This window comes from Kryptolebias marmoratus, linkage group LG12, assembly GCF_001649575.2.
Source record: "Kryptolebias marmoratus isolate JLee-2015 linkage group LG12, ASM164957v2, whole genome shotgun sequence".
Classification (NCBI taxonomy): Eukaryota; Metazoa; Chordata; class Actinopteri; order Cyprinodontiformes; family Rivulidae; genus Kryptolebias; species Kryptolebias marmoratus.
Window position 1 is genome coordinate 15,643,085 of NC_051441.1, and position 10,734 is coordinate 15,653,818.

General features: G+C 42.1%; 2 protein-coding genes across 5 annotated transcripts in view; one reads left to right on the forward strand and one right to left on the reverse strand.

Moving 5' to 3' along the window:
- The first annotated feature begins 384 nt into the window (after positions 1–384).
- Positions 385–4,531, forward strand: ccdc97 (coiled-coil domain containing 97). Its single transcript, XM_017416564.3, has 7 exons — positions 385–838; positions 918–1,082; positions 2,091–2,250; positions 2,647–2,735; positions 2,823–3,012; positions 3,108–3,231; positions 4,177–4,531. The coding sequence occupies exons 1-7, from the start codon at positions 674–676 to the stop codon at positions 4,310–4,312; spliced, it is 1,029 nt and encodes a 342-aa protein (XP_017272053.1). The 5' UTR covers positions 385–673; the 3' UTR covers positions 4,313–4,531.
- Positions 4,532–5,095: 564 nt separating this feature from the next.
- The window catches only part of LOC108236125 (helicase SWR1-like), an 8,871-nt gene continuing 3,232 nt past the window's right edge, over positions 5,096–10,734 (reverse strand). For 2 of the 4 annotated variants that reach the window (XM_025006005.2, XM_025006006.2), the window contains exons 2-12: positions 9,729–9,951; positions 9,479–9,547; positions 8,393–8,526; positions 8,257–8,310; positions 7,815–8,184; positions 7,653–7,729; positions 6,735–6,822; positions 6,289–6,615; positions 6,008–6,190; positions 5,413–5,506; positions 5,096–5,329 (exon numbers count right to left, since the gene is read on the reverse strand). In XM_025006005.2, coding sequence (XP_024861773.1) covers positions 5,137–5,329; positions 5,413–5,506; positions 6,008–6,190; positions 6,289–6,615; positions 6,735–6,822; positions 7,653–7,729; positions 7,815–8,184; positions 8,257–8,310; positions 8,393–8,526; positions 9,479–9,547; positions 9,729–9,903 — 1,764 coding nt within the window. In that variant the 5' untranslated portion in view covers positions 9,904–9,951 and the 3' untranslated portion in view covers positions 5,096–5,136. Of the gene's footprint in view, positions 5,330–5,412; positions 5,507–6,007; positions 6,191–6,288; positions 6,616–6,734; positions 6,823–7,652; positions 7,730–7,814; positions 8,185–8,256; positions 8,311–8,392; positions 8,527–9,478; positions 9,548–9,728; positions 10,158–10,734 lie in introns of those variants that run through there. The other 2 variants (XM_025006008.2, XM_017416581.3) reach the window with 2 other exon arrangements.

Consider the following 10,734-nt stretch of genomic DNA (forward strand, 5'->3'; position numbering starts at 1 on the left):
ATCTGGTTGTGACATCTTGCAGTATCACATGGTATTGTGCATAGCGGGGTTTTTTTTTTTTTTAGTTTTGACCAAAATTGACAAAATGGATACAACACTGTCATTTCTCAACATAAGATGAACTTGGCCTAAAATTCAGTGATGACAAGTGGCAGGCAATATGCATTATTTCAAGGACTTTTAGGTCTTGTCTGTCTATCTGTCTATCTATCTATCTATCTATCTATCTATCTATCTATCTATCTATCTATCTATCTATCTATCTATCTATCTATCTATCTATCTATCTATCATTTTACTTGACGGTCAACAGGCCACCGCTAGATGGCGACAAACCCAACAGTTCAGGCGCTTATGGAGACTAGGAACGGAACCATTCTGTCGGCTGCAGAGAAAGGGGAACAATAATTATGACGGACCAATATGGCAGGAAAGCGTTTGGCAAAAATATTTAAACATGTAATGTTTAGTAAACCTTAACCTAGATTTTCTATGTGGTAATATTCCAATAAAATTATTAAATTGTACCACTTATGACGACACATTCAGCGCAGTGAGGGTCAAGGTAACTTGAAAACTAATTTCAACACGTCCTTATTTGTTAGTTTAGGCACGTTAACTGCTAAAAAAAAATACTGGATTCACGTTACTGTGCAAGTCGACACCTGTAGTTATGTGGGGTGAAATCGACCCTCCAGTTAAAACACCACCGATTCCGTTTGAGGCTGAAACCGGTGAAACGTCGGAGGAACCTCCCGCATTTCCTCGGAGATGCGAGCCGAACCGACCCGTGCACACAGAACCCCGGGAGGCTCCGCGAGAAGAAGACTCCCCGCCGGTGAGGGGGGAACAGGCGCAAAGGTCGGCATGTTGTCGTTTAGCTCCGCTGCCTCACTTGACAGAGCTCCCGTCCGCAGGCGGAGTCCGGCTGTGTGAGGGTGATGGTGGAGGCCGTGGCGATGAGCGGCAGCCCGGTGAAGAGCCAGCAGATCGGGGAGGCTGAGCTGACCTTCGGGGAGCGCAGAGTGGAGCTGCTGCAGCAGTACCGGAGCAGACCGCTGGTCTTCCTGGAGAGGTACCATGTACGTGTCAGGAAAAGCACACCTTCATACAGTCAACCTGACTGACCAGCTGTTTATCCTTTCTGCTTCCTGTCAAAGATGTGAGCACAGAACCTGAGCTAGATTAAAGATCAAGCATTCCTTGATCCTTGAAGGGAATGCTTGATGTTTCTGTGTTTTAATCAACAAAGTTTTAAGAAAAGATCTTGTAAAATGTGCAGTGCTCTGAGTATGTGTTGGGGATAACACTCAGCTCCTACCACATCAAATTTTAGCTCAACAACTGTAAAATTGTCTGAGTTATAGCCTTTTTTGTGTTTCCTTTTGTCAGTAGGCTGTGGTGGCCATCTTGAATTGGGACTGTCTCCAAACCCTAATAAGTCGTAGATGTACATCCAATGATTAGTTTCTGAGAGTTTTATTAAAATCCATGCAGTGGTTCATGATATATTTTCCTAACAGACAGACAGCGTTACCCGTCACACCTAATAACAAAGTTTGAAGAACAGATCCAGCACAATCAGTTTGAGCTTGGAGTTTAAGTTGCCGACGGCTCTCAGCTACTGTAACATCATATTTTAGATCAATGTCTGTAAAATTGACCGAGTTACCGCTATTTTTGTGTCGGTTAAGATGGCTCAGTTGTGGTGGCCATTTTGAATGGGGTTGACTGTAGAAGTTCATTAGTTGCGGATCTCAACCAGCATTGCCTGGTTTAGTTTTGTGTCATTTTGCCGTGTGTTTTTAATCACTGTTACTTATAGGTTTGCAGTACTAGTACTGGGTTGGGTACAGTACTGTTCCTGTTTTATTTGTCTTTAAAACAAAGTTTCTTCCCACACAGATGCTGTCTGTTGGTTGAATAGTAGAAAAATTATGTGCAATTCTTCTCTTTAGTTGTGTTTTGAAGTACATTTGGAAAGAGACGTTAGTCCCTGGATTCACAATAATTCATCTGTCAGGGTTAAAAAAGCAAATGTGGGGGGGAAAAAAATCTGAATTAGGACTCCTGTTGTGTTCTGTTCCCAGGCTCACCTGAAGCCCGAGCACCTCCCTGCGTTTGCCCATCTCCGCTCAGACCCGAGGGCCCAGCACTACAGCCGCGTGGTTCGGACACGGGCGTCTGGCTGCGGCTGCAGGACCAGAGTCAGAAACCAGCGTTATGCTGCCCTCAGGGCTCTGCAGAAGGGTAGGGCTTCAGAGCGTCAGTGGCAGCCACTGGTTCAGCATGAATCCTGTTGAACAATCTGTTTGTCTTTATACTGATGAAGTCACACAAATCACAAACACGTCAAGTCTTGATCAAAAACATAGTTTTGGTTCTACAACCAAACAAGTTTGGTCAGTATAGATAAATGCTAATAAAAAGGTGGAGGTAATGTTTTTACTTGTGTCTGTCTGACTGTACCTGTTTGTATCTCTTGAACCACTGGACAAAACATAAAAATGGCTCAAACTCTGTCCATTTTACAGATGTTGAGCTGAAAATTGTTGTGGTCGTAGCTGAGACTGACCCCCCAGCACACATTCTGAGCCAGTCAACTCTGTTCTGTTAGCAAAATATCTTCTCCCCTTTCTGTTGTAGAGGGCCAGTATTTCAGTGAGGAACAGATGCGAATGAGGGAGCCTCTGCTGTATGAACAGTACATCGGTCAGTACCTGACTGACGAGGAGGTGAGTTTTATTCACTCATCACCCATTAATGGAATTTAATTTGAAAACAAAAGTTTTTATTTAGTTTGCGTTGAATCGTGGGTTCAGGTGCTGGAGCGCTCCCAGGAGGCCATGCTGGGTGGTGCAGAGGAGGGATCGGGGGGAGGAAGCGCAGGGGGGCTTGCCCACCTCCTCCTGAATTCCTACCAGGAGCGGCTCATCCAGGACCGCCTGCAGGAGGAGCAGGACAGGGAGGACGCTGCTCAGGAGGAGGAGGAGGAGGATGACGAGGAGGATGGTGAGCGGGGGGGTTTTAAGCTGAAGGAAAATTCTGAAAAACGTGTCAGCTTTATGCTGACGTGCTGCTGCGCCTGCTCTGCTCTCATCATGCAGCTGTCAGAGTTCAGCAGAAAGAATGGGAGCCGACCACAGAGGAGAAGGCTCTGCTCAGAGAGGAGTTCATCAGTCAGATGCACCAACGCTTCTTGGATGGAAAAGACAAGGACTTCAACTACAGGTGAGCAGCATCACCACAGCTGATTACTGCCATTCAGTGCACCAAACTGTTCTTATGTCAACGTTGACCCCTGAGTGAGCAGGAGGTCAGAAATACTGTTGTTGGTTCTTAGAATTCAAGATGGCAGACATTCAAGGTTTTTAGCTAAGAATCTGAAAGTTAAGATGGACATAAGAATTAAGGCTGAAACGATTTATCATTGGAAAAAAATGGCCAGAGCCATTCTTTGACTTCGTTCTGCTCGGCGCTCACCGTGTTTCACAGGGACCTTTATGAGCGTTGCACAACGTGCGTTGTGATACGTTGAGTGCGATGGAGGAAGACCTGGAGACAAATACCAGAAAGTCAGCCGGCAAGCAGCTAGGAACTCCTGAGTCACGTTGTAGAGCATTAGTGGTTAGCTTCAGTATCACGAAGACCAAGGAGCACAACCAGGTCAGGGACGCTGTGACAAAATGTGGGGAAAGTTCAGCTGGTATGAAGACGTTTTAAGACACGTCGAAGAGCTCGGTGTGTGCCTTCATGCGCAGATCTGCACGCAAAGAAAACATCTGGACAGTCAGAGGACAAGACACACTCAGGCCGCCAAAACACAAAGTTTGATATAATTCAGGTTGAATTGTTCAAGATCATTTTACTGCCTTTTATTGTTTGTAAAGAAAGTTATTCTGGTTAGGATTTCTACTAAGTGAACACTAAACACCTGCTTTAATCCTTCATGGTGTGCCGGCACACAGACACACACAAGAACACACACACTTCTGACAGCCAACAGTGGATGTGCAGCTTTAATAGGAAATACAGTTTGGAGACTTCCAGGAAAAAAAAATTGTGTAGCTTAAATACTCCATTACTCAGTGGAGTATTCAGTAAAGTAGCTGATTACTAAAACACAACTACATTAATCTTAGTAGAGCCTAACTGATGTTGCTGTTTGTGTTGCAGCGAGGTGGATGACAACCCCGACTACGACAACCTGGACATAGTCAGCAGGGACGCGGAGGATAAGTACTTTGATGAAGACGATGAAGAGGAAGAGGACGACATGGACGAAGATGAAGAAGAGAACATGATCGGATAGTGTGTTAATATTAGTCACAACTCATTTGTGTTGTTGTTGTTGTGTAAATACAGATGTATGCAATAAAACATGTCAGCTATTTTTTGGATTTTTACACGTGACTCTGAATGCGACCTGCTGTAAAAGTCTGAAACGTTTTGCTACGAGGAGCGATCTGTGTGTGTTTGTTTGTACTGTTAGCGAAATATCTTTTGAACCAGTAAACATATTTTAACAAAACCTCAAGGAAGTGATCAGTGGATGTTAATCAACGACTGATTCACATTTGGAGTTCATCCGATTCAAGATGGCCGCCACAGCAAAACAGTCTTGGCAAACAAAAAAAGCTGTAAGTCAGTCAATTTCACACATATTGAGCTATAATTTGGTGGGGTAGTATCTGAGACTGATCCATAGTTTCTAACCTAAGGGGTTAATTGATCGCACAGCATCAGTGTTTAAAACTTTGCCATTAACTACTGTCTATTAGCAAAATATCTCATGAACCACTGGACAAATTTGAATGAAACTCTCAAGCAGCAATTATTGATTGTACAACTACAACTGATTAACTTTTGGAGGCAACCCTATTCAAGATGGCCGCCACAGCTAATCGACCTTATCCAGCACAAAAATGGCTATCCTCCAGTGAATTTTACAAACTCTTGAGTTAAAATTTGTATTCATAGCTAAGAGTTGTTCACAACACATACTGTAAGCACTAAGTCATTCAAGAGTTCGTTTTTTTAATTTTATTTATTTAAAGTATTTTATTTCATTCAACATTTTATGGTAACGTTTGACATTTCAGTGCGTAACAATCATGTAATCACGACGGTTAGTTTTCATGCATTTGGTTTTTTCCCCAATTCCTTAAGTTTCAAAGTGTAATATTCCTCAATAACTTTTAAAACCCTCAATTGCATTTTAATTTTTTCTCTCTTCATTTGACCCAAGTCTGTTGTGTCCGCATGGCAGTCAGCTGAGACCCTGGACGTGGAGGCCTCCATCATGTCTGACTGATGAGTGGAGGTTGGGCTGTAAGTGGGAAAAACCAAAATCGGGTGAACAAATGTGTTAAACATATTTGTCGTCTGAATAATGCGTCTGTAGCGTCTAACCGTGTCTCTGATGTCAGTTGTGCTGAGTCGTGGTCGTCTGTTTGACTCGCAGATATCCGCTCATTCAGCAAACTCCCGGGTGCGGTGGAAACGCCTGGAAAATGAAATAAAACCACTTAAACAGTCATGCAAAAAAAAAAAAAAACCCATCTCTTTCAGTTCTTACAGTAAGTTTGACCTATCAGGATGCAATAATAATGATCTGGTCTTTACCCGGGTCTAAAATGATTCAAATCTAATTTCAAGTGCACAGTGACACAGAACAGGTTCCACCGTGTCATCATTTATTAAACAAAGATGAAGCCAAAAGGTAAAAACTAAGCCCAACCCATAATCCAACATCCTGTAGGACCAGCTTTAATAACAAGAACTCTCAGGACTGATTCACTGGCTGACCTGGTCAGTCTCACATCAATGTGGAAGAACTTTGGCCTACTAACTTATTTATATGTTTACAGCATGGCTTCAATTCACTGAGACATTTTTCTTTTCTTGCTGTCAGATCATTTTTCTTATGCCCTGATATGTAAAATTCTCATCCTTCTTAAAGACAGTTTCACTAAAACTTGCCGCTGCATTTAGCTTTTGAACTCACTTTCTTGCTCGAGGATTTCCGTCTTGAAAGGTGGCTGTTTAGGGTCCGTGTTTGTGGCCTTGTCTACATTTTCGGTTGCGAAAGGTTGCTGGCTCTCATCTGACACGGGCATGTCCCAGTCCTGGTCTTCTCTCTTCCTCTCTTCCTCTGTTCCACTGCGTCTCACCTCAAACTCTTCCTCGTCTTTGTAAAAGACAAAATGTTATAAAGAAGAATGCTAAAATGCAAATATCCAAGATCTGCACAGTTAGTTACTTTAAAACAAAACCTTGAAAACCAACCTGTCGTGTCCCTGATGTCATCAGAGGAGCCTAACTGAGAAGGAGAGGAACTGAGGCTTAAATCGTGACTGTAGACTAATCCATTTTCTTCTGTTTTATTTACAGGGATGGAGGAAACCATCTCAGTTTTGGTTCCTTTTTGTCCATCCTGGTTTTCATCACTTTGTAAAATCTCGTTGTCTCCAGTTCCTCCCCCAACACCTCCAGTGATGCCTTCGTCTGACATCCGTGACGCCTCATCCTGTGTGGCGCCTACGATGGATGGATTACTGGTTGCCGTCTCCTCGTCACTGTCGGCAAGCTCATCCAAAGTGTCAGAGCAACTCTCTGTGAATAAATTACGCAGCCCAACGCAGACAGACAAATCAAAGTTTGTGATGTTCCATTGTCCTGAGCATGGACCACTTCTGTCCCGTCAAAGTAAGAACTTGTGATTGGTCACAAACCTTCTGTTGGTTGCTCCACGCAGCCTCTCTGAGAATCGGCCTGGGATACAGGAGGAGAAGTTTCAATTCGACGGGAATTCTCCACAGGCTGAGGAGACGGCAGTCAGAAAACAATGGTTTTCACAACATTAATTGGATTAGCAATTTGTCTGTGTTGGAAGTCATTATAAGATTAAGATTAAAAACTCTACGTTTCAGTAAAGTTTTGTCACTTTTTTTTTTGTCTCTTTTTACCTCAAGTTGCCAATCTCTCCTACTGCTCAATTGGATTCACTTATTAATCAACAGCCAACACAAGTTAATGCAAAGTCCGTCCGTTCGTCCGTTCATCCATCCATCCATCCATCCAACCATCATCTGCCATTTATTCCGTATCATGGGGGCAGCAGCAGGGAAGCCCTGACATCTCTCTCCACAGCCACCTCTTCCAGCTCTTCCAGGAGAATTCCAAGGCATTCCCAAGCCAGCCGAGAGACATAGTCTCTCCAGCTCATCCTGGGTTCTCCCCCGGGGTCTCCTCCCAGTTGGACATGCCCGGAACACCTCCCTTGGTAAGCGTTCAGGGGGTAAACCACCTCAAATGGCTCCTCTCAATGTGGAGAAGCAGCGGCTCTACTCCGAGTCTCTCCCGGATAACCAAACTTCTCACCCAATCTCTAAGGGGGAGCCTAGCTACCCTGCAGAGAAAATTTATTTCAACCGCCTGTATCTGAGATCTTATTCTTTTGGTCCCAGTAGGAATATAGGCCAGTCTGTCAATGTACAGTCTAGTATTCTAGTATATTAAGTCTTTAAGCCAATGTGACATGATGGCTTTATCAAAGGGACCATAAATGACAGGAAGTTGGTTCAGCAACGCCAGACCTATAACCAGGATGGTTCTATCAGACCTAGGTGGCATTTTGAAACATATCTTACCACTGAATGCATGCTGAAGACCTTTTTTATCATCTTCTGCAATGCAAGTTTTTCAGGCGTCATTTCTGGATCCCTTTCTAAAAAATAAAAATATGTGACATAATAACAAATTTAAAATAAATACCAGTTATTATTACTAAGGATATTTGTGATAAACATCACCTTTCGTAACATTATTCCGGTCTTCATAAGTAAGCTGGCTCTCACATTCCATTTCCCTCTGGTCCGGCTCATCCTCTTGGGTTTCACTCTCAGCATCTCCTGACGTTACATCATCTCCATCATTTCTGTCATCATCTCTTTCTTCCTCCTCATCTGTCTCCACGACCTGTTCTGTACTGCCTGGACTCCAGTCTACACTGGTACCGTCAGCCTCCTCAGGGTCTTCCCAGGACTGCCTTCCTGATTGTACAGGCATAAAACCTTTAAAAAAAGTATCATGTCTGTTCAATATGCTCGAAGTTTCAAAACTGTTTCTGCTGTGAGGTGGAAGCCCGAAGTCCTCTGAATTAGGTGGACAGATTTTCATTCGCTGAAAAAAAATTAGAGCACATATTTACCACGAGAAAAGTTGGTTTGCTAAATCACACTGGTGCTCAGTTACCTTCCTTGTATGGGTTCTTCTCGTCTTATACCCCTTTGTGTACAGCAAACCTTTCTGGGATAAGTAAAATTGGCTGTTGATTAACTGGACAAGGGTTTTCTTGAATTAAGTGCAGAAAAGACAAAGCAGAAATTACCTTAAACCAATGCTGTAGACTTTTGCCTTTAAAGGATATGCTTGTTTTCCATTTTCTAGCTGAAACTTTCCCTCCAAACTTTTCAAAGTCAGGCGGAGTAAACGAGTCGCCTTCACTCTCGATGCATTTCTCCCCTAAACAGCACAACCACATCATGTATCACAGATGGATACTAAAATTTGAAGAAAGAAATGGTCAGTAAAACTGTGTTTAAAGCCAGGATGTTTATAGAAAACGGTGGCTTTTTTCAAATCTACAAATGTAAACAGTGCTTATTGGCAGAAATGGCAGACTTCAGGTCAGCTTTTACTCCTCCCCAAGCTGTATTTTTGCAGCTTTGATCTCTACATGTTCATACTTTTGTGGGTATGACAAGAAGCTGTCTGCCACAGTTGTCTTTGTCCTCACCTCAGCAGCTGCCCCAACACAGATCACTTAATCTGTTTAAAATGGGTGCCTAAAAACACCGGCAAGATAGGTTTTGCTTTCTGTTTTTCATACAAGCAGCACCGTCTTTGATACACCTTTCATTATCTAGAGTCAGTGTCTGGCACACAGGCAGTGTTTTACGCATCGTGACCAAGCGACAATGCTTTTAAGCGCCAGACAGGTAATTGTGGCCACATATTTACTACTTCCTGTCTGGGATATCAATCCATTTTTTTCTGAACAAGCTGCACAAGTTGTTTCTGCAGCAACAGAGCTGGGGAGTTTCTTCAACAAAATAGTCTGACTCGATTCTGCCACGAGAAAGAGGAGGGATCTCATTCAGTCATCAGCAATAATGAACAAAATGTAATAACGAAAATCAGCTTTTCTACTCATCAGTTTTTACACATCACTTTGCTGAAATGTTTATCCACTTTGACTCTAATTTGATGCTGAATTTATAGTTGAACCAATCCTAGCAAGCTGCCTGGTTTTTAAAGAGCAAAAACCAGCACTCCCTCCACCATGCTTCACAGTTGGCTTTTTACTTTTGTTTTTCAAATAATAAACAAGTCTGTTACCGCGGTGAAACGACACTGTTTTCCATTTGTAAGTTGGAAGATAAAATTCTGTTTTCATGTGACCTCTTGCGCTTACCGTTTCTCAGCCTCTCCACATCCAGGAAGCCTATTTTGTCTCCACATCTGACAGGCCAGATTTCTGGACCTGTTGGGCAGAAAAGCAACACACAGTAGGTGTTTCTTTGTGCACCTTGTTGCAACAAAATGTAAATGTGTTTTCATATCTCTGCATGCAATTATGTTTCAATGCTCCAAGTTAGAGTCACTGTGAAAAACATAAAATAAAATGTGTATTTTGAAAATGACACTTTAAAGTCAACGCTCACTGTTCTCCAGTGTTATCTGTTTGTGTTCGTCTTCCTCTTCTTCATTGTCATCGCTGTCGTTATCATCGTCACCATCGTCATCATCACTGATGAAGAAAATGTCTTCTTCTTCTTCGTCTTCTTCTTCTTCTTCTTCCACACAGCTGAGTTCCTGGTAGGGTCTTTTCCTCTCCATTTAATCTTCTTACCAAACTAAAAACAATCTTACAGTCCGTCAATTTTTCTGTTGAAAGCCATTATAGAAAAAAAAAAGTTTTTTTGTTCAGCAAGTATAATAAATTCTGCCTACCTGTTGTTGTGGAATGTTCTTTAACAAAGAGGACAACAAAGAGTTTTGTCTTAGGATAATTTATTTAAGCTATATCGCTGAGAATCACTGTGCTGAGGTGAGTCAGCAGAGTAAGTCTGAAGCATTACAGATAGCTCCCCCTTCTTATGCCATTGTAGGATGAGGAGGGGTCGGGGGGGAACAGAAGGGTCAGATAAGAATAAGAATAAAGGTGTTCCTAACTAAACTAAATCATGGTGGTCACATGCAGCAAAACTTTTTCAAAATTCAAACTTTCTAGAGTTAAGGAACAATAAAATAAAATAAAAAGATATATAGTTGTAGTCAGTCACATTTGCTTTTCTTAAGATCAAGTAGAGAAAAAAAAATATAAATCATATAACTCATATCAACACTAAACACAGAATACACACATGGGTCTGTGAGTCATTAAACGTTACTGCCATGCCTTACTTTCGGTTTTAAATGTATCGTAACAACAGCAGAGTTATTGTTTTGGCTGTGGACAAATTCTTCTAAACAGATTGCCTGTAACATAGGTAGCCCATCGTAGGGGAGAAATGTCTCCAAATACAGGTGCTGGTCATAAAATTAGAATATCATGAAAAAGTAGATTGATTTCAGTAATTCCATTTAAAAAGTGAAACTTGTATATTATATTCATACATTACATACAAACTCATATATTTCAAATGTTTAGTTCGTTTAATTTTGATG

What these genes read in the sequence shown, in the direction of transcription:
- ccdc97 (XM_017416564.3), top strand. Translation starts at nt 674, where the DNA reads ATGTGGGGTGAAATCGACCCTCCAGTTAAAACACCACCGATTCCGTTT. An exon ending in AGTACCTGACTGACGAGGAG is followed by an intron (nt 2,736 to 2,822) that starts GTGAGTTTTATT and finishes TCGTGGGTTCAG; the next exon opens with GTGCTGGAGCGCTCCCAGGA. An exon ending in GGAGGATGACGAGGAGGATG is followed by an intron (nt 3,013 to 3,107) that starts GTGAGCGGGGGG and finishes CTCATCATGCAG; the next exon opens with CTGTCAGAGTTCAGCAGAAA.